At 55.2% G+C, this 26,826-nt stretch overlaps 9 protein-coding genes across 9 annotated transcripts; 5 read left to right on the top strand and 4 right to left on the bottom strand.

Annotated features, from left to right (window-relative positions):
- Window positions 1-2,504: 2,504 nt before the first annotated feature.
- On the bottom strand, window positions 2,505-3,539 carry B0I36DRAFT_401682 (uncharacterized protein; the record flags this gene model as incomplete). Its single annotated transcript, XM_046161707.1, has 2 exons — window positions 2,505-2,989; window positions 3,231-3,539. 2 exons carry the CDS (start codon window positions 3,537-3,539, stop codon window positions 2,519-2,521), a joined length of 780 nt encoding a protein of 259 aa, XP_046003993.1. The 3' UTR covers window positions 2,505-2,518.
- Window positions 3,540-10,737: 7,198 nt separating this feature from the next.
- B0I36DRAFT_370319 (glutathione S-transferase) lies at window positions 10,738-12,170 on the top strand (the record flags this gene model as incomplete). The annotated part of the gene is made up of 3 exons (XM_046159895.1): window positions 10,738-10,796; window positions 11,300-11,812; window positions 11,885-12,170. 3 exons carry the CDS (start codon window positions 10,738-10,740, stop codon window positions 12,168-12,170), a joined length of 858 nt encoding a protein of 285 aa, XP_046003992.1.
- Window positions 12,171-12,563: 393 nt separating this feature from the next.
- Window positions 12,564-14,038, bottom strand: B0I36DRAFT_257636 (autophagy-related protein 17; the record flags this gene model as incomplete). Its single annotated transcript, XM_046151031.1, has 2 exons — window positions 12,564-13,451; window positions 13,517-14,038. The coding sequence occupies 2 exons, from the start codon at window positions 14,036-14,038 to the stop codon at window positions 12,564-12,566; spliced, it is 1,410 nt and encodes a 469-aa protein (XP_046003991.1).
- A 561-nt stretch (window positions 14,039-14,599) lies between these two features.
- On the bottom strand, window positions 14,600-15,772 carry B0I36DRAFT_342149 (MAPEG family-domain-containing protein). Its single transcript, XM_046156059.1, has 2 exons — window positions 15,291-15,772; window positions 14,600-15,200 (listed from the first exon to the last, which is right to left on the bottom strand). The coding sequence occupies exons 1-2, from the start codon at window positions 15,343-15,345 to the stop codon at window positions 14,746-14,748; spliced, it is 510 nt and encodes a 169-aa protein (XP_046003990.1). The 5' UTR covers window positions 15,346-15,772; the 3' UTR covers window positions 14,600-14,745.
- A 257-nt stretch (window positions 15,773-16,029) lies between these two features.
- B0I36DRAFT_342146 (uncharacterized protein) lies at window positions 16,030-16,516 on the top strand. The gene is made up of 2 exons (XM_046156058.1): window positions 16,030-16,123; window positions 16,263-16,516. The coding sequence occupies exons 1-2, from the start codon at window positions 16,049-16,051 to the stop codon at window positions 16,464-16,466; spliced, it is 279 nt and encodes a 92-aa protein (XP_046003989.1). The 5' UTR covers window positions 16,030-16,048; the 3' UTR covers window positions 16,467-16,516.
- A 1,175-nt stretch (window positions 16,517-17,691) lies between these two features.
- B0I36DRAFT_300418 (uncharacterized protein) lies at window positions 17,692-20,427 on the top strand (the record flags this gene model as incomplete). Its single annotated transcript, XM_046152023.1, has 5 exons — window positions 17,692-17,757; window positions 17,879-18,577; window positions 18,643-18,971; window positions 19,028-19,375; window positions 19,454-20,427. 5 exons carry the CDS (start codon window positions 17,692-17,694, stop codon window positions 20,178-20,180), a joined length of 2,169 nt encoding a protein of 722 aa, XP_046003988.1. The 3' UTR covers window positions 20,181-20,427.
- Window positions 20,428-21,916: 1,489 nt separating this feature from the next.
- On the top strand, window positions 21,917-22,173 carry B0I36DRAFT_342140 (uncharacterized protein; the record flags this gene model as incomplete). The annotated part of the gene is given in 2 exon segments (XM_046156057.1): window positions 21,917-22,006; window positions 22,017-22,173. Coding segments are annotated over 2 exon segments (192 nt in total), but the record flags the coding sequence as incomplete, so codon positions are not given.
- Window positions 22,174-22,452: 279 nt separating this feature from the next.
- Window positions 22,453-24,854, bottom strand: B0I36DRAFT_58786 (Hh protein intein-like-domain-containing protein). Its single transcript, XM_046163062.1, has 2 exons — window positions 24,795-24,854; window positions 22,453-24,710 (listed from the first exon to the last, which is right to left on the bottom strand). Exons 1-2 carry the CDS (start codon window positions 24,798-24,800, stop codon window positions 22,725-22,727), a joined length of 1,992 nt encoding a protein of 663 aa, XP_046003986.1. The 5' UTR covers window positions 24,801-24,854; the 3' UTR covers window positions 22,453-22,724.
- Window positions 24,855-25,253: 399 nt separating this feature from the next.
- On the top strand, window positions 25,254-25,562 carry B0I36DRAFT_257826 (uncharacterized protein; the record flags this gene model as incomplete). Its single annotated transcript, XM_046151042.1, has 1 exon — window positions 25,254-25,562. A coding segment is annotated over one exon (309 nt), but the record flags the coding sequence as incomplete, so codon positions are not given.
- Between the last annotated feature and the right edge of the window lie 1,264 nt (window positions 25,563-26,826).

Genomic DNA, 26,826 nt, shown 5'->3' with positions numbered 1-26,826 from the left:
CGGAAGCCGGACCGTTGGAACCCGGTTCTAATCTATACGCGGTAGAAGAGCTTGTTGGTCGGAGGAAGAGAGGCAGAGTTATTGTATATAGGGGTTTAGTGGCGGGGGTGGCCAGCGTCAGCCAACAGCTGGGTAAAGAAGAAGGACATCGATCCGGCTTTGGTTAAGGCATATGAAGATCGATCGTCGAGAAAATAGATTGTATTCTCGCATTCTTGAGAAAGACGTATTTCTGTCCGATCCTAAGCTATTGCTATAGCAGCTGCCGCCAAAGAATTTGACGACATCCGACGTATATAAGTCTGGAGTTGGCCACTTTAGATAGTTGTTACTGCATGTTGATGCTGCTGTGTCGTAAGCAATTGCGAGGTAAAATCAGACTCCCCGAAGCTTAGAGTTTTCTGGTAGGGGGATGCCGCGACGTAGCATTTCCTGAAAGGCGCACATGCGGAGTCCGCTGTCTTAAAGCCGCGGTTGTGGACTTGCTATAAAGATTTGAATAGCTGAGTCAAGTCGTTGAAGCTGGTCAGCTTCCATTCTGTAGAGCCTTCCGTCCATGCCCTGAATGAAAGTTGGGATAGTGAGTGGTTGTGGATTATGCAGCAGAAGGGTCTTGCCCTGATCTATCTGGATGTGGTATCTTGGGACTGCAGTGCCGGGTTGGTTCATGGTGCTTTGCTGCACCTCGTTGGAGGCTTGTTTGATAATCAGATTCTGCTGAGATGTGAGGGAAGAAGAGGAGAGGGAGGCGGGGGCGGGGGCGGGGGCGGGGGTGGGGCAAATCAAGTGAGCCACCTAGCTCTCCTTCATAAAGGTGGGCCGGCAGCTCTAGTATCGCATCATGACTAGCCGAGGAGTCGGCCGGCTAGGGGCAGCAAGCACGCGCAATCCATAGCTACAACTCAACGACATCTTATCGCCTTCACTATTGCAATCAGTATCCAAGTCCGTATTCAGGGACTTCGTTTCCGACCAGGATCATGTCTAATATATGTCTAGTAGATCGGGAGGGCGTGCGGTAGAATTATCATGTGCTGCCGTGCACCACGCGCTTGTCCAGCTTACGTTGGGCTATACTGAGTCGTCATGTGGAAAACAGTTGCAATCGCAGCTATGAAGAAGCATGCTTGAACGGCTTGCACTACCGCGGTATGCTGCTAGTCATTTCTGGCGAGTAATTGTGACGGGGGCAGCCGCCACTGTACAGCTAGGTTCAGGTTCAGCGTCTCCAGTGACCAGTCGGAGAATAAGCGAAAGTGGAGCCATGAACAGTGCCGAGTGATCAGGATTAAGTACCCTGCCGTGGAAAACCTTAGCAGTCGCTATTTTTGGCGCCCTTGACCATGACTCACAGATCCCCACTCAGGCTCCACAACCCATCAAAACTGCCCAAGCGAAGTTCTGCGTCTCTCTCGGTTTCTCAACCTCTATATATCGCTGTTGGTACGGCCGATGCGGGAAATGGCTCCACGACTCTCCGACTCTCAACACGAACTGGCCGAATCCATGATCCGCCGAAGCTTTACAAATGAAGCTATAGCTAATGCTATCTCTTGTACTACGCGCGCCGTTAGCCGAGCACGAACGACCTACGCACGATATGGAACCACGAGAATGGCATGCAAACGGACTGGCCCTAATCCGAAGATCACGCCTTCAATGCTAATGGCACTTTGCCACAAGCTCACAACCGAACCTGATATGACTAGACATGACATAGTGGACTTCCTGAGTAAACGTTTCAATGAGGATGTATCCGTGACCAACATCACTCGTGCTTTAAGAAAGAGCAACATGACTTGGAAGGCAATGCGTCGTGTAGCCGAACAACAGAGGCCCGAGCTACGACACTTCTACCAATACAGGCTCAAGAAGCTTGGATGTCGATCATATCATCTGGTCTTTATTGACGAATCTGGATTTGATAAACCGACCATGTTTCAGCGAAAGGGCTGGGCTCCGGAGGGGGTCACACCTGTGCACAGAGCTAGATTTCAGCGCGGACCCAGGCTGCAGCTCCTCGCGGCATATTCTCAAAAGGGTGTAGTATTGTCCCGTTTCTTGCATGGTAGTGTGGACAAGCCCATCTTCGAGGACTTTGTGGAGCAACTGCTACGCCACTGTGGTAAATGGCCAGAGCCTGAGACCGTCCTCATAATGGATAATGTTTCCTCCCACTACTCCCAGAAGATTCGACAGATGTGTGAGGACGCCTCTGTGAAGTGGGACTTCATTGCACCATACAGTCCGAGAACTAATCCCATCGAGGAGTTCTTTGTGAAGTGAAGACACATATGAAATCACAACGTAAGAATCACCAAAGTTTCATTCAGAGAGATTTCGAAGGGTATGTGAGATCCTGTGTCAAAATGGTGGGTGGAAGACAAAGCAGTGCTGAGGGTCATTTTCGAAACGCTGGGATTTACGTAGAAAGTCATGCTTGAAAAATGATTGAGTTCGTTCTAGGGAAAAATCACTTATTGCACCGCGATATCATCTGCCCACTTCTGCACCCAGTTCACAATCGAGCGGCAACGCCTTCCAAGACCCCGTTCGCGACTAGCATTTTTTGCCCCTCCTTCTGATTGGCGTGCAGCCATTTAAGATCATATCCTTTAGCCACGGTTACCTCGCCCGCCAGCTTTGTCGCAGCTTGCCAATGCTGATTGGAGACTCTAGCGCTCAGCCAGTGGGCGTATACAATGGGTGCCGTATCATCCGGCTCCGCGAAGTCTAGCGCTAATGCTGGCTGACCCTGGTCAGAAGAAACAGCAGCCAGATGTTGGTTACAAGAATGTTCATGGCAGAATAAGCGGACATTTATGGACTGCATGTCCGGGCCGTGCCGCTTCCGCTTCTTACGAGCGTCTTCTTCAACCTTGCGTGTCTTAATCAGCTTGCGGATTCCTTGTGGTACGTCGGCATGGGTCTCAAGGGGGCGGCCTTTTTCAGCATGATCGACAAGCCGATCCATGACGTCCGAGTCAAGCTTCCAAGTCAAGCTTCCAATGACGATCGCTCTCCCGTAGGCAGGAAAATCCTCGGTTCGTGTAGCTGACGCTTGTGCACTCCATCAAGCTATACACGTCTTTCCACACGGCGCGAGTACCAGACGCTTCCTGCTGAGCGACTAAGTTGTTCAAGGCCGCAAGGTGTTTCTTTGTCGCACCACGTCCTGCTTTTCCCTTTTGGGCCGACTCTTTACCTTCCTTATAGATGAAGCAAACCACAAGCTTGCTTGTGCCTTCGAAATCCTTCCAAGATCTCAGTTTGTTTTCGACGCCTTCCCAGTCTATTCCCAGTTTCGGAAACCGTCTTGTATACGCAGGCACGCCGCGCTTGGAATTGGTCAAAGTTATTGTTGTCTCGTCTGGCTGAAATTGCGGCTCGGGTACGTTCTCATTCACGGGGATTGAAAGTTCGGCCATCAAATTGTCGTTCCAGTAAGTACCAGGCGCAACATTGACGTCCTCTATAGTATCTTGTGTCAGCGTTGTGATTCTCCCACGACGTAATTGTAGCTTCCATATGTGTGACATTGAGCAGGTAAGGTACGTACCGGTGCTCGCATGGCACCGATGAGTCAGCATTTAGAGCTCCTCCGGAGCATATAAACCGAGTTTCAGAGCTCGCAGTCACTCTTTTTAGAACCTTTCTTTTAGACAGACAACTTTCAATTACCACTGTTGAAATCACTCATTCTGAGCTCTGTCGAGCGCAGGAACGTTACTTGCACGAAACGTAACAGTAATCTATATGCTGAACACCGATAACTATGCGGCCCGAGCCGGGGGCATTGATGCAACGCAAGGTAGGGGATAAAAAAAACCCTACGCAGTACGATGAAGGCATGTGAATTGCAAGGGTCCAGGGAGCAGCCGGCACTCATACTACATCACCCGAGCGGTGGAAGGCCCGTTGTGCTCTTCGGGCGTTAGCACAAGAAGGAAAATAGACGCGGAACCACAAAAGACTGGACAGTCTGTTCTGAGTGCGGTGACCCCACCCCGAGAACGACTGTTGCGCATGATTGCAGCGCCATCAATCACTTGGTTTGCAGGGTTTGATTGGCTTGATACCATTGGATTTCGCGCAGGAACTTAGGCTGAGCGCGCTGCCGGCAACAGACACGATATTGGCTTCTCAGCCCACCATGTCTCTTCGCTACTCACAATGCAATTTCAGGTATGTAACTGGCGGTCAATTATTATGCTTTTTATCGTTGTTCTTGCTCACGCGGACTTGATAATATTAAAGTTTTTGTAACGTAATCCACAAGTGACCCGCCAACTTTAAAGGCACTCGTACGACAATGTATAAGTCAATTCAACCATAACGCCTCAAATCAATTGAAACTATTCAGAATCCTCTTCTCCAGAGGTAGACTCAACTTTCTGACATGTACGAGCATTATGACCGGGCTCCCCGCAGACGCCACAGCGTCGCGCGCGCGTCTCTGTCCTCCTCGCGCGACTACTATTTTGACTCGTTTCTGCCTGTAACTGCTGCGTCGCATCTATTTGGTCCTTTAAGTCCTTTGCCTGTTTAATCGTAAGGGACCCTCCTTTCTGTAATTGCTTTCTCTTCGTACGGCGACGGCGGCTAAGGCGGTTATTTGCATCTCGAAGTTCGACGAGTTCATAGCGCATAAGGGTCTACTCGTGCACCATTATCGAGATTCCTTTGTTTAGCTGCTGTAAGCTTGCAATTATCGAAGAAGGAGAGCTACCCTGATGTCGTACGATACGATTCTTGATGTATTCGGTCTGCGATTCCGCCTCGATCGGGTTATTCGGCGTCTTCGAGACCTAGGGTGGCGGCAGGCCTGCAGAACCTGGCGGAGTTGGCGTATGAGGCTTTGCATCTAGCTGTGAAATGACGTATTCCGGATCGTAGGGTACTAGGCCAGTCGCTCTAAAGCCTGCCTGGATATTCTTTTCCGTAATCGCAGCGCTGTACGCCTTCTGGAAGGCTGGGAGGAAGTCTTCCTTCGATACGTAGGTAATATGCGCCCGTATTAGACCTTCGATTTCTTTCCCGTACGCCCGTTTTAGAGGTCCAAAGCACCCAACATCGAGAGGCTAGAGCTTATGCGACGAATGAGCAGGTATACAGAGCGTAATTATGTTCTGGTCCTTATAGTACATCTCGAAATCGACCGAGTGGTGGCTCTTGTGGCCGTCGAGGATAAGGAGCCGGAAAGCACCCTTCGTACGACTCTTTGTATGCAAATCGAAGTGTTTCGCCCATTCTAGACCTCGCTCGTTCGTCGTCCACCCATTTTCAGAGAGTGCGATTACCCAGTCGGGCGGTAGAGGGCTATCGGACGTCCAGGAGTCGAGGTGGACCTTGCCTGCGTAGATGATGTACGGCGGGATCGAATTGCCGGACGACCCGATACCCTGGATTACTGCAACCTATTCCTGATTCCCTTGCTGTACTGCTCTTAGCTTGCCGCGTCGATCGGAGTTTGTAACGACGGTTTCGGCGGAGATCTTACCTATCGCGAAGCCTGTCTCGTCGAAGTTGTAGATATCGTTATCGTGGATCCCGTATTTCGCGATTACGTTCCGTACGAGGGAAAACCACGCGCGATACGCGTCCGGATCTTCGCAGAGGACTCTCTGATAGTCGATTCTTCGATTAAAACGCGTCCGGAGCTCAGGTCGTCGTCGTACGAAGTTTGCGGCCCAATTAGTCCCGACGCTTGGCGCGTCGCATGCGCGGAGGAGTCGATCCGCCATTTCTCGAACACCACCGAGTCGCGGTGGAAATGATCGCGAATCTAGGTCGATTACGTATCGTACAATGCTCTCTTCTTCGTACGAGGTTAATTTCTTGCAGGGTGGTCGGGTATCGCGTTTTTGCTATGCACCGCGTCTTCGGTCTCGTAGTGTCGTACGAGGTACATGATAGATCTCTGCGGCCTTTTGTACACTTAATGTAGGGTCTGAAAGAAGCGCATTTAGCGCTAGAATAATGTCGCCTTCGTTTGATTGCCGTGGCATAATTTTTGGTAGAGGAATGTGGAATTGAAGATAGCTTGTACGGAAAGACTGGGAAAGTGGGCGGGTCACCCGTGTGGTACGTTATATTACAATGGATAAGCTTTATAAAACCTCCTTTCTGGACTGCTTCGCTACACTTGACTACCGGGACGCTACACATAGCGGAACGAAGGGGAACCCTAACAGTAGGACTATATCGCGCAAGTCCCCCGGGGGTGTGATAGTGGAGAGTCGAGGACAATATCTCGGTCCAGGAAGGAGCCGTTACGAGAGCCGCGCTGGGCGAGGCTGACGAGCTGGCTAAGCACGCTGAACTCGAGCTTAAGCTTGATACTGTAGGTAAAGGGCTTGAAGCTCGTCTGGAGCAAGAAGTTATCAGAGAACTCAAGAGCTAGTATAGTGATGTCCAGAAGGATAATTGCAATATTAACGTAGATGAGCCGCTTCATGAGACGGCGTAGCTTAGCGTTATTACGGGTGTGCTGTCCGATACGTATAAACTTAACCGTCTCCCAGACGTATACGGCCGAGATAATGGTCTCCTGGACGAAGAAGACGGTGAGCTGGATCCTTTCGTACACCTCGTAGGGCCGCTGGAAGGGGGCCGGGTTGTCCGAGACGACGCCGTAGACGAGTATAACGATAGGGATAGCCAAAGTGACGGCGTTAATAATAATCATCCAGAAGATAGCCCGCAGGCGGCGGCCGTCGCGCAGGACGAGGTGGAGTCGCGAGTAGAGGACGACAGACTGGCCGTTAACCATAGTGGCCCAGCCGATGAGGATAAGGGTGGCATTGAGATAGTCGTTGCCCGAGAGCTTGCGGTAGTAGAGGAGGTTACCGACGCCGCTGAAGGCGACGCCCCAGGTAGCGACGCATAGGCTCCAGAAGTAGAGGCCGGACCAGCGCTTGAAGGTGCTGAGGATCCATACTGTCAGCTCGAGGACGTTATATAGCGCGATGCTGATAAAGACGGTCAGCACGTTAACGTGGATATCGTTGAGCGGAGGGCCGCCCACTGGCGCCGCCGGGTTTCCCGAGCTCATTGAGGCGTGGCAGGCCGCCAAGCACGCCGTCGTCGCGATTATTGCCGTCGTTACGTTAGGCGGACGCAATACTGCCCACCAGGATAAGGCCGCCGCGGTGCTGTCCGCGGTCGTGTCGTCGTGGCCAGTGATGGCAAGCTCTTCTGCACCGTTATTGCCCCTAAAGCTAGTGAGCTCGGAAGGATAGCAGTAGCGTCTCTAGGGGACTGGGGACTGTGGAGTCCCCGTAAGCAGCCTTTGGCGTCCAACCGTGCGTAGAGTTATGTCCCTCCTATGATCCACACCATCGACGTGACGGACAAGACCCGATGTGGTGTAGTCTAGAACTCTAAGACACGGCTGAAATCCTGACACCCTACTGTCATTATTCATCGCAGGGAACCCATCAATTGCGCTCAACCCTTACCTCTCCACCCGCCCCACCTTCGAAAATCGTCCGTGCCCTGCCTCCGTGTCCTTCCCATTCTCGACCTGGAGCATGTTATGCTCCACAAATTCCCCTTTACCTCTGTGTCCTCCTTATTCTCTCCTGAGTTTGACCTCAATTTCGCTTAATCCCTCGAATCCCTAAATCTCCCATTCCCACCGTGATCCCGTCTTTGCCCTACACTTATACTGCTCTCCTTTCGCCGACAGGCCTAATCTACGACTAAGAAAAATGCCCGTTACTATGCAGAACTTATAAGTTAACTCGATCCCCGGCCCGGGTGTGCCTTGTAGCCGTGCCGACCGTGTCTTTGCCTACCTGCACCTCTGCGTCGATACCACTTATAACCTCCTTATCTGCCGCCGCTCCGACTGCCGCCACGCTATCTCCCCAATAGGGGACTAGCTGACCGCACACCTCTGGTATAAGTATAATGTCCCGCTCGCCGACCGCCTAGGCCTTACGGAATATGTTCGCGATTACTATCCGCACGGCTTACAAAACCCTAGAGACGCTGCCCTACTAGCCTGTAGCTCCGCGCCCTACCCGGAGCTCTAGGTCTATAATGGCTTTAGCTGTCGCAAGTGCAGGTTCTACACCATTAGCTATCGCGAGCTAACTAGGCACCTTTCCTAAAAGCACCTGGATAGCCAAGCAGTAACTCAGACGCGGATCGATCTGCTCTATGAGTAAGCTAATCTATAGTCCTGGACCAGCGGACAGAACCGTTAATACTGGACTGTGACTAGAGTGGACGAGAGTGTGATTTATCCCGTATCTGGTTATTACGCTATAGGCCACTTATTAGAGACTATATCTAGGCCAGCTATAGTGGCTAGCGAGACCTAGCAAGACAAACGCACGGCTTTCGCGCAAAGCAAGCCATGGCTCGACCGAACTAGGTGGCAGCAGACCTACTGTCCTGGGGCAAGGTGGAATAAGGTGATCATAAAGAAAAACCCCCTATGACCAACTGTATACCACCTGCCGGGCAGGTGTTGCGGTGTTGCCGCAAAGGAGGGAGGCCGGTGGTGAGGGCATCACCGACCCGCACCAATGTGCTACAGCAGCGATTTGGGGAGGGGAGCCAGCACCACCAACCGCATGGTTGGGAGGGTGCAACGGTGAGGAATGGGATGACCAGGGCGTTCCCATTGTACATCCAAAATCTTTGGGGAAAAACAATTGAATTGAAGGAGCTGTTCAAAAGAGGGATCTCTCCTGTGAAGTCGTCGCTGCTGTAGCGATGTCTATGTACAAGAGGTGCGCCTCCTATCCTTAAGGGATTTAAGTACTCTGGCACCTGGAATCACCTGATCAGTCCTGGCCGCACTGCACGGTCACAGTGTTTTGACTTAGAGATTAGCATCATGGATTCATGGCACACACATAGCACTTTGCAATTTTTCGCGTTTCACTTCAGAAATTAATTCAATTCTCCCTTCATTTTGTCGCGTCCTTCCGATTACTAAATCCCTGCAAAGACATTTGCTAAAACCCCAGATTTCGTGCAGTTGAGTCACTGTGCCCTCCTGCTCAAACGGGGCTAAAGGTCGCGATGACCTCACTTTTGGCTCCCTGCGGCAACGCCGGCGGAACTAGTAGGCGGTGCGGTTTCTTTAGTCTTGGTGGTTAATCCACTGAGATCACTAGGTCCACTTGCCCAAGGATACCATCTGCGAACGCAGGTGGGAACAGTGTAAGCCTAGCGGAAGCTCGACCTCTACGGGCTGCTGTATATGGCGGCGGGAGTGTGCACCAGAGCGGACAGCAAGCGTACCCTCAACAATAACGGACAAGATTGGGGAGCATTTCCCTTTCGCCCCACAATATGCACGGGCCTTTTGGTGCTGTGGGGCGGTCTCGAGACTTTCTTGATACAGACGTCGGCGGTTAACCTTGCTCGGCGCGGTTATGATGAAAATCCGCCTGGAATGTTGCTGGCGCTTGGATATTCCCTCTTCTTACTGGTAACGCTTTTAGAATTCTATAGATTTCACAGGGGGCTGCGGGACAGCCTCCACAATCTCGCGACGAATGACTAATCATCATTCCGAATCTGGAGTGGTGCTCCCTAACCCCTGTCCAACCTTAAATGAACGTCCTACAGCCGAACAAGGACAAAGTCGGGTTTTCTGCAACCAAGAATAAACCACTCCAACTTGTTTGCGTCGAAATGGTCTAAAGAGCTTGGCGGACCCCCTCACACCTAGAGCCACTACTCCATAACCATTGGTAGCGGTACAGCTGCACATGGCTCGCCAAGAGCCCCGCTCAGCGACACTTGCCGTCGGGCAAAAGGGGGACTTACCGCGAGAGACATCTTCCCAGTATCACAGTGAGGTATATGGAGCGTATAGTTGCTTTCTTTGTACCTAGACACTCTACTGGGTCATGCGGCAACACCAAGATAGAGGTAGCATTCACATCTCTCACAGTTCGATTGATTCTCTCCCATTCCTTACGTGTGCACCTTACGAACCCTCGTGTTGGTGGTACTAGCTCCTCAACTACAGCCGAGTAGCTATCTTCGACCGGTGAGGAAGCTTATAGCCGGTGCTACTGCCCAGTGGTCTTCTCTTTTTCCTCCAGTAGCCTGTAGCGCTCCTATCCTACCTTACTAGGGGACAAGACCGTCACGTCACTAGAGAGATGGCAATGCCCTGCTGGAGCGCCGTCCATGCCATCTCTCTAGTGACGTGACGGTCTTGTCCCCTAGTAAGGTAGGATAGGAGCGCTACAGGCTACTGGAGTCTTGTAGAGTCGTTTGCATACACTTAGCAGTATATTGACTTCGCCCTGCTTACAGACCTATAGGAAAGTTCCCAGCTGCAGGCAGGGTTTCAGGATGTCCCTATAATAATCCCCTGTAGCGGACAAGACTATGCGGACGTAGCAGACCGTGATGGAGTCTGTGCCGTGTGAGGTTGAGGAGGCTTAGGCTGTGTATTTCTCTGCTTCTCCTAACGTGGCACTGGTGTGCTATGGGGGATTTCTTGTTGGATTGGTAGTGGCCTTAAGGATGTTGTTTGGCGAGTTCAATCTGAACAGGACAGAGTCTGTAAGGAGCTGTACCTTTCGTGCTTGTCTTCGATAACCTGGTCGCCGGAAGGAGAATCTAGCTCATGAAATCCACGTAAAGTGAACCATAACACGACCAGCTTATCCAACCGCCAAGGAAAAACTTGTCAACACATTCTGTGAACCCCAAAACGGGGGAAATATTGACCCCGAGTCCCCGGCTCTCACATCCACAATGACTCAGCGTGAGTTTCAAGCTTTTGACAACTCCAACTCCAACCCTCGACGAAGCCTGTAAGGCCAGGGACAATCGCACACTCTTGTGTCGTCTTTCAATAGTTAAAGTAGAGAGATCCTCGGGTATCGACTCCTCCTCACATATCTCAGAAACGATATGTGGAGCCGTGTTTGGAGGAGGGGACCCGAGACGAGCCGGCGGTAATTAAGTCAGTGAGTCGAAGGTAGTATTTACAAACCAGTGCAAGCCCCCCCACAGAGTTGTGGAGAAGGTGGGAGAATGAGCTTACAAATGTCGTCACTTTTTGTCTGGTTGGAGAGACCGGGGTAGTCAATTCATCTCCAACAGTTGGAGAGATGGAGTAGAGGTGTCATCAACTATGGGATTCTCATGCCCGAAGATCTTATAAAAGTACTTTACCTAAGGTACTCAATAGCAGCAATTCGTCTCAGCATCTTTCACAGCCATCCGCCTCTTCCATAACAAGATCGCACGGCAAGCCACCTGAAGACACAGCAAGCTTGCACCGCATCGCCATACAACTCTTTCACGATAACAGCACCTCCAACAATTCACCACCGCCCAGCAAACCCTCCACCAACATTCAAATCGCCGCCACAATGTCGCCGTCCACCCAGCGCGCCGACCTCAAGCCTCTGACCCTGCACGCCCACTCGGGGGGCCCGAACCCGTTCAAGATCGCCTCGGCCCTCGAGTTCCTCTCGCTCCCCTACACCGTCAAGGTCTGGGACTTCAACGACGACCCTACCACCGGCCTCAAGGGGACCACGTTCCTCACGACCATCAGCGAGAATGGGCGCGTCCCGGCCCTCGAGGATCCCAACGTCACCGTGGACGGGGGCAAGCCCGTGATCAGCTGGGAGAGCGGCGCGTGCATGAATTACCTACGCCGCGTATACGACGCCGATGGCAAGGTCCTAGGGCCCCGGAACGCAAAGGGCGAGACGGGCAGCGGTAAGGTGTCCGAGCAGGACAGGGTGGATTTCGAGAAGTGGGAGTACCTGCTCCTGACGACCGTGGGGCCGATGATGGGGCAAACGAACTGGTTCAGGTGAGCACCTCGGTCGTTTCCACCCAGGTTGATACCTCGGGGTAGTTGGTATGCTGACACATGACGGTACAGACACTACAACCCCACGCCGAACGAGGACGCCCTGAACCGCTACGTCGGGCAGGTAAACCACTACTTCGGCCTCATCGAGAAGCAGCTCGCCAAGACGGACGGCGCCAGCATCTTGCCTGGCGGCGTCACCGCTGTCGACCTGCACTACGAGGGCTGGATCCACCAGACCGCGTACGCCGGCATCGACATGCAGCCGTACCCGCTGTTGGCCAAGTGGGCAAAGATGATGATCGAGCTCGAGCCGGTCAAGGCTGCGTACGCAAAGATCAAGGCTGCTGCGAAATAGTGAATAGTATGACTGCAGAAGCTTGGGCAGAAATGATGGAAATATCTTGAAAGTATCGTAGCTCTGAAATATGAAAAAAGCATCCATTCCAAAACTCCTAGCGCCAAGCACCAGACAGCATGAACGCGTGCAGACGAGCACGCTGTACTCAAGAGTGGAGATATGTGGAGAAACAAGACAGACTCCGAACACCTAATACAATGTTGATGGACCTCGTAAGCGGGAAGAAAATGTTAAAAACAAAACACGTAAAAAAAAGAAAGAAAAAAATCATCGCGTGCCACGGCCAAGTCTCATGGCAGCAGCTTGTATCTGACCTCGATCGATGCTAGGTGTGCTTCCAACCAGTGCCTCGGGAGTTGGCGAATCGTTGCCAGTGGCCGGAACGAGCCTCTATTCTCGCATGGGCGCATCCATGCCAGGCCAGAGATCGGTGGGGATGTACTCGGCCACCTCATGGCGGAAATATTCTCGCTGGTGTCGATCTTCTGCGACAACTTTGTCGATACTGTCTTTGGCCTTCTTCCAGATGGACAGGACTTTGTCCTCCAGGGCTCTGCGTCTCTCGACTTCGAGGATGAGCCCATCATACGAGCCGGCATACGTTTCGTAGAAGGCCTCCAGCTGCCCCATCTCCTCCATCTTGTCTTCGATGGTGTTGTGCTCTTCTACCCAACGATGTCGGAACTCTGTCTCGGCAGCCACATAGCTGCTGAGGCGAGAGCCGATGTCTTCGAGCACTCTGAAGCCGTCCAGTGTTGCCATATACGTTGCTTTTACGCGATTCGTTTGTTCGTCGAGCTGTGCCGCCTCGGCCTCCATTTCCTGGATTCTCTCAGTCAATTCTTGCAAGACATCCTCTACCTCCGAGGCATCCTGGACAAGCACTTCAAGCATTTGAGCCCTGTCCTCGTGTGTCATGTTCTCGAATTGGCCTGCCATATGACTCTCCTGGTCGGCAATAACCCCTGATATTGATACGTCTTCGGTGCCGCCTTGCGACGCTGACGCTTCAGCAGCTTTTATTCGAGCCAAATCCGCGCCTCCGTCGGTGGTCCGAACTGCTGTGACACAGAAGTCGAAATGCTTGGTGAGTGACGCAAGCAGCTCAGCCATCGCATGGGAGTTGTTGACCATCGACTCGAGCAGATGAAGAAGCGACTGCTGATCAGCGGAAGCGGACGGTGACTCGGGCGCGGGTATCGGGGCCAGAGCTTTGCTGAGGTCTCGTAGGTCGGTCTCGAGTCGAAGTAGATCGCCATCAAAGGAGGTTTGTGTGCTCTACCATACATTCGTCTCTGTCAGCAACCGCATCAGCGGCGGGAGCGGGAGGGAGAGGGTCCTACCTGCAGTGCTGCAATATTCTCCTTGAGGGCGTCCCTCATGGCATCAACCTGAGCTTCATCCACAAAGTCAAGCAGGTCACGAGGTTCCTCACCAGGGGGTCTGAAGGCCTTGTCAACGATGCGCTTGCGGAGGACGGCCATTGTCTCTTCGAGCCGGGAGTTGGATGCATCCAGAGATTTGATGACAAGCTTGAACTCGCGCTTGCCACTGTCGTAGGTCCGGATCATGGATTTGCGGATGCGGAGGAGTATGCGAACCTGGTCGCTAATGCCGTGGCGCAGGAAACTAGATTGTGCCGCCAGGATGACGGACTCTTCGTGGGCGACGCGAGCATTGTGGACGAGCTCGTTGGCACGGAGCACGAGGCCGATGGAGGACAGCGATCGCTTCGCATCCAGGAGGTACTGCACGAGTGTCTCAATGGGTATTGAGTCGGCGGTGAAGTCGTACTGATGGCGGTGTTGCGACGTAGATGACCGGCCGGAATGTGGTGACTGGAGAGAGCTGGAGGGTGATGCCATGGCTGCGGCGGACGAGCGTCTGGAGAAGCAGCTGCGATACCGGCACACGGGAAGGCGGTGCCTGTGGCGTGGTCGGGTGTCTTAGAGAAGGGTTCTGGGGAAGTGTTGGCAGAAGTGAGGCTACATCCTCACAAACAAGGCCATGCGCAGATGGCTGATGCGTTCGAGAAGTGGTGTGAGTTGGCAGAGAAGAAGATGCGATGATGAGGGTCACAGTCGAGCTGTCGAAAGCACAGGCCGTGACAAGGCAGGCACGAGCGCGGAGAGGCGGAAACAGCGATCCTTGACATCCGCGGGGCCGCCTGGCGCTGGCACATGCGCAGGCCGGGGTCTGCCTTGCAGGGGCAGGAGCCAGCTAAACCGGAGCCCCGGGGGCTTGTTTCGACGGTGCAGGCTTGAGCGGCTAGCGCTGTCTCACAAACACCAGGAACGGATCATCTACCCGCGCAGCGAAGCATCACGCACATTCCCTACTGGCTATAGGTCCAACTCTGTCGAGATACGGAGTAGTCAACACCGGGGCCTTGGAATGAAATGGCAGCATAAATGACGGTGTCAAGAGGCCCCTTGATCTAGGTGCGAGTAAATCTTTATATTCACTGCTGTCGCCATATGCTCGCAAGTCTAAGTACGCAGGCTATTCTACATCGAAACCCGATCGCCCTGCCCGAAGGGCCTCGCGATCGTGAGCTCCATCTGCAGCTCGTCTACTGCAGCTGCTTCGTCCAGAACTGTCTCGTCAAGCCCGTCGCATACGCCGCAAGCCCGACGATCGTGCCGATCGTGCCAAAGTACCCGATCGGCCGACCTTTACCCATGGCATCGTCGCCCTTGAGCCCGAGCTCGGCGTGCAGGACGCGGAAGAAGAGCAGGCCGCCCAGCGCGCACGAGAGGTACGTCGGGTGCGCGCCGTTCAGCTCGGCGATGGCGGCGACGGTCAACGCAAAGGGCACGTTCTCGATGAAGCTCAGGTGCGACCGGACGTCTGTGTAGAGCTCGTTGTTGGCGAGCTTGTTGCTGGTGGTGTCCTGCTTCGCGGCCGCGGTTGAGGTGGGCGACGTGTCGCCGACGTAGTGCTTCTCGTGCAGTCTGCGGCGGACAACGCGCAGGCTGAGGAACGTGAAGTAGCCCGCGAAGGGGAGTGCAAACGCTCCTGTGACGGCTGGTTGTGGCAGGAGAGTCAGTGTCTGTGGTCATTGGTGTCATAGACTTTGGTGTAAGGTAAGTGTCTGTCAGAACAGCCGTTACTCACGGAGCAGCGGCGCAAGAAATTGCGTCGTGTATATTCCTGCCGCACCAGTCGCCATTTTAAAAAATCGGAGGTCGTAGAGAGATTGGCGGCGATTGACAAGGACTCGTTGGTCACGAATGCAGTAACCTCGGCGATGTGATATGTTGCTGAGACCTATTTAGCAGGACCCGAATGCCGCACTCTTTATGGCCTCGGACTTCACCCTGCGGTGCGTTCGATCGTGATCCAATCTAGTGCCGAAGACTTTCGCTGGGTGACACGGTCGATATGAGTTGTGGCTGACATGCGAATGCGCATTGGGCGCGGAGATTGGCCAGGCTATCCTCGGTTATCTGGCTGTCCTTTTCAGTTCTCGGCCATCGCCAAGAGATAGCCAGGATGACTCCAGCTGTTGCCAATGCCGAGTTCGATGTCTTGGTGCCAGTCTCCAGCCGTGCTCATGTGATTAATAGCCTGGCCATGCCAGCAACTTCGGGTTTATGATTATTGCAGTTGGGGAGCTGTTGCTCAATGAGCCTAGTGTGACGTCAGGCGGAGCTGAGCTGAACCATGATTACGTCACGAGCTCCAGGGTGCTCAGGCGGCACTCTATGTGCATGACAACAAGTAAGAGAGCATCTCGAGGTCATCGTTTGCCATTAAGATGGGTATATACAAGAGTAGACATCTATGTCAATTCGGCTTACTTTATTCATCAGCAACACAAGTCACGCAAGGAAGACAACAAACCCAACATCACCACCCCCATCAGCATCATCATGTCTGGCAACAACTCAACACAGCAGCCCTCGCTCGTCGGCGGCCACGCCGAGTACGTCAAGGGTGCCGCAGAGGTAAGCTGTCCTCGGCTGTACCCCCCAACAGGGCTGCCCGCCATCCGAAGTCCCTCCTTGGCAGCTCAGGGAATATGACTCTCTTATCGTGGACATGTTGTGCTGATCAGTCTGAAATTTTCTGCCTTGCGCCTTGCAGGCTGCGATTGGTGACATCTCGGGGTCCCACACATGGAAGTCATCTGGCGAGCAGGCCAAGGCGCGCGCGGTGGACACGATGAAGGCGGCCGGTGAGGCGCGGGACGCGACACATGGCTATGGCAAGGTCGAGCAGAAGCTGGGCGAGGTGACGGGCTGCGAGGGCATGGAGAAGGAGGGTGCCGCGAGCAAGCAGCCCGAATGAGCTGGAGCTGCCGCACAGGGCATGGATGGCGGATGGCCAGGTGGAGACCAGGGGCCAGCGGGCGACATCACATCTACCGAGCGGGGCGTGCTGCTGAGGCGAAGTGGGCCCTATTGTTCATCACGCAAGTCGGACGCAGCCTGCCGCTCGCCTGCTGCACAACACATGTAGTTACAAAGGACACGATTCATCATACGATCAAACAGGACATACTGGTGGCAAACATTGTGCTTGTACTTTCCAAACCAAGAAGAGGCGGATGCGGGAGCTCTGAGCTGGCCCGTCACATCGCAGATGGGATTGTTGGCGGAGCCGCATGTGGAGGGATATTTCCGAGAGTCCAGGGTCAATTCAGTCCCGATGCTTGCTTGAGCGCCGGCTGGGTCCATACGAGTTCCACTCGGGGCCATCTCCAAGCGCAGCGCAGCACTCGCTGCTGAGCTGTATTTGTAAGACACCCACAGCACTATCGGTGCAAGATTGGGCAGCGGCTGTTGCAGCTGCCAATGAGGAGCCCGGGTCCAGGCCGGCCTGAGCTCCAGTGTCCCAGAGTGCGCCTTCAGACTGCCCGCGCTGCCCCCCCCCCCCCCCCCCCCCCCCGAGGTCAGCGCTATCGCCACAAGGCGGTGCCTCGCCAGACCTTGCCAGGCTGGCCAGGGCCCCCCCGGCCCGGTGGCAGCCAATGGGCTCGCTTCCCTGTGGGCTCTCCACCTGCAGGTGCTCGCTGGTCTGCCTGGACTTCAGCCCCCGGGCCTAGAGTGCAGACGGCTCGGAACCTGGAAGTGACTGATGAGGAGGCCGCGACCAGCATTGGACATCGCCCGTCGGAGCCGCCTCCGGCCACGATATTGATTAAGGTTGAGCTCGCGCCATGCATGCTCGTTGCTCACTCGCCCAACTGCAATCTCGCCGCTCGGGATCCCGTCCACCTCTGCCAGCACCACCACATCAAAAGAGACCCAGCCAGCTGCCTCTTATAGCGCCACTGCTCACCTGCCGCCCCCTCTTTGCCTGTCCTCCTGCCCGTCTCTGATCCCGTCCCAGAGAGCCCTCAAAACATGTCGCTGCTGCCAGGCGAGCGTGCATGACATCTCGCGTCGTCATGGAGCCCATCAACAGCACCGGCGGCGCCTTCCAGGCCGACGCCCACGGCCGGCCTCTGCTGCGCCCGCTGCTCCCAGCCCTAAGCCCAGACCCGGCGCACGACACGCCCATGCTCAAGGGCATGATCCGTCGCACAGGAGTCCCCGCGCGCGCGGCCTGCCACGCCTGTCGCCGCCGCAAGTCTCGGGTGAGTCCTCCATCTCGCTGATGGTGTTTTTGGTGTCGGTGTCGGTGTCGGTGTCGGTGTTGTCGAGTCTGAGAAACCCGCAGGATCGTCCGCCCTGCTGACATCACACCCTCCCCGCCAGTGTAGTGGCGGCCGTCCCAAGTGCACCTCCTGCCAGGCTCGCAACGTCGACTGCGTCTACGACACGGCCTCGAAAGGTGAGACCCGCGTGCAGGCGCTCAAGCGCAAGTGCGTGGAGCTCAACGAGAAGGAGTCCTCCCACCGCAAGGTCTACGACCTCCTCGCCACGCTGCCGCTGCCCGAGGCCAGGGCCCTGTTCGACCGCCTCAGGCAGACAGATGGCGCCGACACGCTCCTGCACCTCTTCAACGATGGCGATCTCCTGCTGCAGCTCAAGCTCACTCCCGAGTCCCGCACCCGGTACGAGTTTCCTTACCGGCGGGAGATGCCGGCCACTGTGACAGAGTTCGACAACCCTTACCTCAACTCCTTGGTTTACGAGTGCTCGTTGCGTAACTCTGGTGCCCACGACTCACTCGAGACCATCGACGTCGCGTTCGAGGCGTACCGCGACATGTACCTCAAGCCTTTCCACGCTGCCGCCGTCGTGGATCCGCTCCTGGATGCCGTCGAACCATCAAAATGGACCAACGTCAGCAAAGACGATGCCTTGATGCGCAGGATCCTTGCTGCCTACTTCATGAACGAGTACCAGTCTCTACCGGCTTTCCACAAGGACTATTTCCTCAAGGACATGGTGGAAGGCCGTCATCGGTTTTGCTCGCGGCTTCTAGTCAATTCCGTCTTGGCCATGGGTTGTGTACGTTTGCAGAGTTCCTCAGACCTACTTTTGCAGGACTGAGTGCTGACCATCCAACGCAACAGATCTGCTACAACGCCATCCCAAAGCGCTATGAGTATTGGAACCCCCAGGGCCTGGTCTACCAGTTCATGAACGAAGCCAAGCGGCTGTGGGAGCTCGAGGCGCACAAGCTCAAGCTCACCACCATCCAGGCCGGACCGGTTCTCAACGTGATACACAACATGTGCTGCCAGGACAAACTCGGTTGGGCATACACAATGCAATCAGTGACCATGGCACACAGTCTCGGATTGTTCTCGCCTGCATACAGATCGCCTTCATCCAGGCAGTACAGCAAACGAGAACAAGACGCGCGAGATTTCACAGCGTGGTGTCTCTTTACGTTCCAAACGTAGGTCCACTGGAGGTCCCAATGTGCTGATTCGGTTGCTGACATTTTCATTGTAGTTTGCACTGCCTGCTCTTGTTTGATGCTCCGCTCATGATCAAGCCTCCGGACATCCCACTCCCAGATCCAACGACGGACGCAGACTGGTACAGCGAGGTGTGGCTCAAGTACCCGACAAGAGACCGACTGTGTCCCGCCAGCTTCGGGCAACTGTTCCACGCAAGAGCAGCAATCCGAGTCATCACGAACGACATCCTGCTTGCGTGTTATGGCGATCATACACCAACGCGCCACCTGTCGATCCACCAGGCCAGCATGTTCAACTACCGCCTCGAGGCCTGGTACAATGCTCTGCCAAGAGTGCTCAATGCCAAGAAGTCGGTGTTACCAAGCCACCTCTTACTACAGTGAGTCTCCGACCGCCGTCCCGACCTGTTCGCCCTCCCCAGCTGAGGGCGCCCACCACTGACACCTCATTTTTGTAGCATAAATTACCAGAACGTCCTCATCAACATACACGGCCCATTCCTACAAGCAGGCCCATTCGCCGACGGTTACGACCCGTATCTCAGCCGGGAGGCGGCGCTGATGAGACTCGAGACCCTGCTCCGCCTGTACTACCTGCGCCACGGTTTCGAGGTCGCCGACGCCTTCGTCATCCAGCCCCTCAGCCTCATGGCGTTCGAGAACCTGCAGAAGCTGCAGGCGAACCCGTACGGCCCGCGGTCCGACGCAATCCGCTCGTCGTTGATCCTCGCGGCAAAGGGGCTCTGGGACCTGGGTCAGAGCTGCTACCTCTCGCGCACGACGCTGTGCCTGCTGCGCAAGCGGCTCCTCCAGCAGGGGCCGGCGGAGCTGCAGGCCGAGGCCGAGCTGCACACGCTCGACAAGGAGGTCAGCATCACGATCGAGCCAGACGCCGCGCACCACATGCAGATCCGCGAGGTGCGCAGCCGCTGGCCGCCGAGCATGCACAGCATCACCGAGGATCCGGAAGGCCAGCGGCTCAGCGAGCTGGTCGAGCGGTACATGAGCATCAAGGGCGATTCGGACAGCGATTCGGAGGGAGAGGGGGGCGATGACTTCATGGACGACGATAACGGGTATGGTGTCACTCATGAGAAGGCGGCGGTGCAAGCTGGGCTTAGCAGCAGGTCGCCGGGGACGATGACGACCAACACCAGCACGACACAGGTGGGGAGTCCGTCCTGACTGTCGGACGCACGAGGTGCTGTTTTGGGACGTGCAAGGTGTACAGTACATGCAATTATACACGCTGGGGCCTGTCATTAATGCCCAACTGGGCGCCCTCGAAACATTGAGGCTGCAGATCAAATAACGTAATCCACAAGCAAGCGGGCCATACAAGCAAGCGGGCCACCTTCCAGGTGCTCGTACGATAATGTGTAAGTTAAATCAACCACAACGCCTTAAATCAATTGAAACTATTCGAAATCCTCTTCTCCAGAGGCAGACTCAACCTTCTGACACGTACGTGCATTGTGACCGGGCTCGCCGCAGACGCCACAGCGTCGCGCGCGTGTCTCTAGCCTCCTCGTACGAGGATTAGGAACCGGTGGGTGCCCTTCGTACGACTCTTCGTATGGAAATCGAAGTGTTTTACCCATTCTAGACCTCTCTCGTTCGTCGTCCAGCCGTTCTCTGAAAGCGCGATTACCCAGTCGGCCGGTAGAGGGCTATTCGCGGTCCAGGAGTCGAGGTGGACCTTCCCCGCGAAGATGATATATGGTGGGATCGAATAGCCGTACGACGCGATACCCTGGATTACTGTAACCCATTCCTGATTGCCTTGTTGTACGGCTCTTGGCCTCCCGCGTCGGTCGGAGGTCGTAACGACAGTCTCGGCGGAGATCTTGCCCATCGCGAAGCCCGTTTCGTCGAAGTTATAGATGTCGTCATCGTGGATCCCGTATTTCGCGATTATGTTTCGGACGAGCTCAAACCACGCGCGATACGCGTCCGGATCTTCGCAGAGGACTCTCTGGTGGTCGATTCTTCGATTAAAACGCGTACGGAGCTCTGGTCGTCGTCGTACGAAGGTTGAGGCCCAGTTCGTCCCGACGCGTCCCGCGTCGCGTTCGCGGAGTAGTCGATCCGCCATTTCTCGCACGCCACTTAAGCGCGGCGGAAACGATCGCGAATCTAGGTCGATTATGTATCGTACGATACTGTCCTCTTCGTATGAGGTCAATTTCTGGCAGGATGGTGTGATGGGGCCGGGCTGGATCGGCCAGGCTGACAAAGGCAGGGCCCACAATACTCTGGTTCATGTACTTAGACTGCGTTTTCTCTTTTTCCATAGACACCTTCCGCAGACATCACCCACACACAGTCATAATTCAAGCTGTCATTTTTCCACTTTGCGACAAGGAGATCCTCTTCTCAGAGCCATGATCAGCATGTTCCGCACTAGGTAGCAAGACTGCAGGACCCGAGGGCGCCTGCAGTGCTCCTTACTTCAGTGAGGAACTTGAATGATTATGTGTCAATTGCGAGATAAAAGAACAAGCGTTTCGAGGGTGATGTCTTGTAGAAGATCACCAAGTTCCCCTCTCAAAAATCCTCCCTCTTGGGGTTTCTCACTCCCCGAGGAGAGGTTGGCTCCCCTCTCTTGTTAATAAGGCTGACCTGTCTCGGCCCCCCTCGTCAGGTCACTCTGCCGTGGAACGACACCACCGCAACCTGGGCACTTTTGGTGGTTTGGTTTGGTTTTAGGGTTATTTCCTCCCATGATCAGATCATTCCTCACCTGCCCCAGCTTAATACGCCGATACTACTAGGTTCCTCTATTAGACTACTATTACCTTAGGTCTTGAAAATACTAAATAACCCGATTAAGGCCGAATCGTAGACTAAATATATTAAATATCGTATTGTACGATATTAAGGTCTTCGCAGAGCCACAAGACTTGGATAGGGCATATAGGCGCTGCAAATGTGGCCCAATACCTCCGTGTCACGATCCGACCTCCGGGGTCAGCCGTCTGGTCGGGCTTCGGTGGGTTGCTGTTCTGCGGGTAGGTAGAGCCGTCGCAATATCACTTCCTGTCGAATGTCGTTCTCTCTGGGTGTTGCCGTGTCTCTTGGAAGAGATACCACTCTCGTCAATTGAGTGACTGGTTCAAGTGATGTGTGAGAATGATACTTAGATTGATCGCTGAAGTACAAAGGTAGTGACTGTCTGGTCAAGGAGATCCTCCAAGCTATATAACCCTTTGTCCTTCATCGCCTTTTGGCGTGGTCTTGACTTCCTTCGTGACGGTCAGTTCCCTGGTGGTGACCGTCATGCTTGGCGAGGTGATGGTCACGCCCGTACGCATGACCGGTGGTACCGTACCCGCCCCCTTTATCCTTATCGTGATTACGTAAGAAACCTGTGACGGTCCTGCCGCATGATCTGCCCTTGTCCTTGGCCCGATCGTGCGGCCTGGTTGTTTGTGCCTCTTTGCTCAAACAACCGTCCCCTGTTGGTTGGTCGTCACACCCAGTTAGCTGCCTATTACCGTTTCACTAGTAGTTTTCTATATCTTTGAGATTGCCCGTAGCGAGGGCTATTAGTAAAGGCAGTAAAATCCTTATAAACAGCTATCTTATCAGTACTTCAATTCCACAATTGTAACACGGACTCTAAATGCCCAAATTCTACGCAAAGCAAGTACTAATGTATACAATAAAAGTCTATATTTGAGTTCGACCCTGACTCTCCGTATGATCTTAGTAGCATACCGCCTCAGATCAAAGCGGCTGAAACCCACGGACAAGACCGGTATGCTCATCCCTTACCAGCCCAGCGCTCGACACTACGCCAAGATCACTGCTACTAGACGTTGCCCTCTCAGCGGCCTCGAGACTACGAAGAGCCTTCTCGACGATCTTGTAGTCCCCAAAGAACGCGTGGGTGCGAGCGTCGTGTTGCTGAGCGTCTGACGAACCGTCTGCGTGGTTGTTCTCGTGCTTGGAGTTGCGAGTAGATGGTGTGAGGCCGTGGCAGAGAATGACGCCCCAGACCCGTGTTATGCTATCCGTATAGACCCCATTCGCACCCTGCGCTGCAGACTGACGGCTAGACCTTGTGACGGGAACTTTCTGTCCGCTTACGAGGATAGCGTGAGCCATCGGGTCCGCGTCGGGCTCAAGCATCAGAGAGTACACGTAGCCCGTGTACGTGACTATGTCGTCCTTGGATGATATTTGTGCAGGGGATGTCCAGTTCGCCGCGTTCTCTGAGCCATTACTTCCTCCTGAGGTCGAGGGAGAAGCTGCCGACGGCGATAGGTCGATGCAAATCGGATGCCAAGCCGTCACAAGGAAACCCTCTTTCCCGCCACCGAAACCTCCTCCCTCTCTCCCGCCACTAATGCGATACAGCGCGGCGTCCTGTACCGCCGTTTGTAGTACCCACCACACTTGTCGCGGCCCGAGGGGCGTGACAACCGCCATACCCGGGCGGATCTTACTGATCGGTAGCTCCACTGCCCTCTCACTGTGATAATCACTACCGCCAGCGGCCGCGATCCCCACGAGCGTCGAACCCGCAAAGCACGTCGCGTCGACGTTGTTATAAGCCTCCATATTTGGCCGGCTGCTTTCAAACCGGGCGTACGCTGGCGGGGGCGTCTGCATGCCCGAGGACGTCGATGGTGCAGCGTGGGACCCGGTGAAGTAGGCGGCTATCATGTGGGCAGGCCTAGAGAAGCCACTTGCTATCGCGGCCCTTGTCCCGTGGCGGCCGTAGCTGCCGTGTCCCCGGCCAGCATCGTTGTTCTGGCTGTGATTGTACTGCGTGCTACTGCCCCCCAGTGTGTATCTAGGAGGAGCAGCTAGCGACGGCGCGGGTGGCTCGATCCGCTCGAATACGGTGTCTAGTTCGTCCCTGCAGCGGCGGAAGAAGGGATTATCGTTGTAGCCCTGCAGGCCCGGATCCTTGAATGAAATACACTGCTGGCGGGAATGGGCGTGGGAGAGAGAGGCAAAGTACGGCATGGACCAGGTGCTGAAGTACTGCTCGCTGGACAGGGCGATTGTGATCTGGCTTTCTGCGTCGGCGAGGAGGGACTGGTGAAGTCGGGTGGTCGTTGTGGAGGAGTGGGGCGAGGGGGGGGAGAGGTATTGCCGCGCGGGAAGGTTCTTGATGAGCTTTGTGAGCTCGTCGCGCCTCTGGGACAGATCGCGAGACTGGAAGGCCAGGGTGTACCCGGAGTGCGGATGCGGTCTGAAGAACGACGCGAGGAACGCGGAGACCTGGGCGCGGGACACGTGATACGCTGCCATCGCAGCGGACATGCCCTCGCCGGCGTCCTGCTTCTCCTGAGCCGGAGGGAGCCGCCGGACAAGTGACTTCTCCGCCGCCACGGTGCGCAGCTTATTCTTCATGAACAAGTACTCCAGCCTCGTGCTCAGGACCGCCGTTTTCGGGTCAAAGTTCCGGTTAGCCTTCTTCTCCCCGGCGACAACCTGGCCCAACGTTAAGGGACTGCCTGTATGACTATAGTACTCGAGGTATATGTCTCGGGACTGCCCGTACTGTAGGTTGCCCAGGTCCAGCTTGAGCACATTGTGCGTAGGTGTGTTATAGGCGCTGGCCTCAGTCGTTATAGTCCCGTTAATAACAGTGGCTTGCGTTGTACGTAGCCGGGCGGAGAGAGGGGTAGTGATCTCTAGAGTACAGCGCGTTGCGTATGTTGTTTGGAGGTGGGCGACGGCGTGGATAAAGACGGTTCCCTGGCAGTACCTCTTGTGAGCATTTCCGACGCTTGGGCAAGAACCGATGAAGCAGTATTCATATTAGAACGACCAAGTACTCACAATCATCCCAGCATCTGGGATAAACGAAAAGTTCCCGCTTCCCACCTCGGCAACAGCCTGACCATCATTCCCGGGAGAACCTGCCTGACCATCATTCCCCGCGGAGCAAGAGGACGCGGTGTGCAGCTCCGGGCGGCGATTGGCTGCAGCCGGGGGGGAATTGTGGGGCGGTCTCTTGCTCCCGCAGCGAAAAGGGCCGTGGGTTAAGGACGGCGGACCCACTTATATGGCCCCCCCAACCCCCAACCCCAGGCTTAACCTAACAGGGGGGGTGGTAGGTAGGAGAAAGTCAAACGCGACGCCAAAGGAACGCGTATGACGGGACCGGGGGCGGGAGGAAAAGGGGTATTAGAGAAGAGAGGCGTGGGGAGATAGGTAGGTATAGCTAGTTTAGTAGTAAGGAAGGACAGTAGCAAGACAGCAGTACAGTACACACGGAGAGAAAGGACGACGACAGCTATGCCAGGCAGAGCAGCAGACGGTACGAAGGACGAAGCCGATAAGGGCGCAGCGGCGATCTGGCTGTACGAGCCGGCGCGCGTTCTTATATGCGCCGACTGCAAGGCCGCGATCCGACCCGGGCCGAACATCGCTCAGCACTTTAGGAAGACGCACGAGATTAAAGGGGACGAGCTACAGGGGATTCTAGAGCTAGCTCGGGCTCTCGCGGAGACAGTAGCCGGCACTGGCGGGCTGCAAGACCCGTACGCAGCAGAGCTCCCGGCGGACGGCAGCGAGCCGATCCAGCAGCTCACGATCCAGGCCGGGCTACGCTGTACGGCGTGCCGCTATCTAACGACGAACGGGAAGCGGATGCTACAGCACTGGGGCGCAGAACGGGCCAGGCTAGACAAGGCACACGACAGCCAGAGCAGCTGGCTAGAGGTCGCACTACAGTCGTTCTCGTTGTCTAGAAAGCTAATACGGTACTGGGTCGTAGACGCGCCGGTTCTAGGGCAACCCGGCCGACAGAGGAGGCTCGAGCTTAGACCGGCAGCTCCGTCCCCGGCCCCAGCCCCGGAGAACCCGAGCCCGGACTGGAAGGCCCACATAGAGACGTACGAAGCTAACGTCGCAGCCGACGAGGCCAAGAGAGCACGGATTATCGACTACGAGGCCGGCGTCGATTTCGAGTCGCCTTGGGTCCGCCAGATGGGCTGGGCGGCGCATCTGGCCGGCAAGGATATGGCCGAGCTGCGCCGTACCGCGGAGCCGGGCTTAACGACGAAGGAGCTGGCTAAGCTGAGCTGGACTGCCCGGAAGGAGAGGGAAGATTTGGAAGCGGCGCTCGTACGTCTAGGGCAGAGCTTCGATAGGGTAATCGAGCGGTGCAGCCGACGGATCAGCTAGGTACCCGTCGAGACGCTCTGCTGGCTGGCGAGCCGCGACCCGAACCGGCCAGAGGCGCAGCCGTTTAGCGTTAAGCAAGAGGTACACACAATGGAGAAGTACCGAAGCTACTGGCGACGCTATCTCTGCTACTGCGTACGGGTGTTCTGGCTTAGCCGAATAGAGGCGAGGAGGAGGCACTAGGTCTAATTCACCGATCAGTAGTGGACCGCTCTTGAGGCCGTCACGGAGGCTCTCGATTTTACGAAGGAGAGCAGCTCCCGGGTAGGCGGCGGCGACAGCGGCGACCATAGCGACGAAGACGAGGAGACCGACGATAACGAATATCTAGACGAGGCCGTTTTCACGTTCTGTATCGTATCGCTGACGCAGCGGGTACTGGTGCGGCCGTACGTCAACCCGCTACTGCACTTTACTACAGTGCTCGCGATCGACCCAGTCCGAGCAGGATTCCGGGCTCCAAGCGAGTTCACGACACTACTAGCAGGTCTGGCGTGGTGCAGCCGCGTACTGCTACTCGAGTACTTGTTCGAGCACGTCCCGATCCAGGAGGAGGTTACTGGGGAGGACGGAGAGGAGGAGGAAGGGCCCAGCCAGCTACAGGGAAAGGATCTCGACGCTTTTACAGACGGCTACCGGCAGTGGATCGCGGACGGCTCGTACAACCCGTTCAGTACGCTCA

This window comes from Microdochium trichocladiopsis, assembly GCF_020744255.1.
Source record: "Microdochium trichocladiopsis strain MPI-CAGE-CH-0230 chromosome Unknown B0I36scaffold_18, whole genome shotgun sequence".
NCBI classification, from domain to species: domain Eukaryota; kingdom Fungi; phylum Ascomycota; class Sordariomycetes; order Xylariales; family Microdochiaceae; genus Microdochium; species Microdochium trichocladiopsis.
The sequence above is the reverse complement of the archived record's forward strand: the minus strand, read 5'-3'. Positions and strand labels throughout refer to the sequence as shown.

What these genes read in the sequence shown, in the direction of transcription:
- B0I36DRAFT_342149 (XM_046156059.1), bottom strand. Translation starts at nt 15,345, where the DNA reads ATGGCGACTGGTGCGGCAGGAATATACACGACGCAATTTCTTGCGCCG. An exon ending in ATTTCTTGCGCCGCTGCTCC is followed by an intron (nt 15,201 to 15,290) that starts GTGAGTAACGGC and finishes TGCCACAACCAG; the next exon opens with CCGTCACAGGAGCGTTTGCA.
- B0I36DRAFT_342146 (XM_046156058.1), top strand. Translation starts at nt 16,049, where the DNA reads ATGTCTGGCAACAACTCAACACAGCAGCCCTCGCTCGTCGGCGGCCAC. An exon ending in ACGTCAAGGGTGCCGCAGAG is followed by an intron (nt 16,124 to 16,262) that starts GTAAGCTGTCCT and finishes TGCGCCTTGCAG; the next exon opens with GCTGCGATTGGTGACATCTC.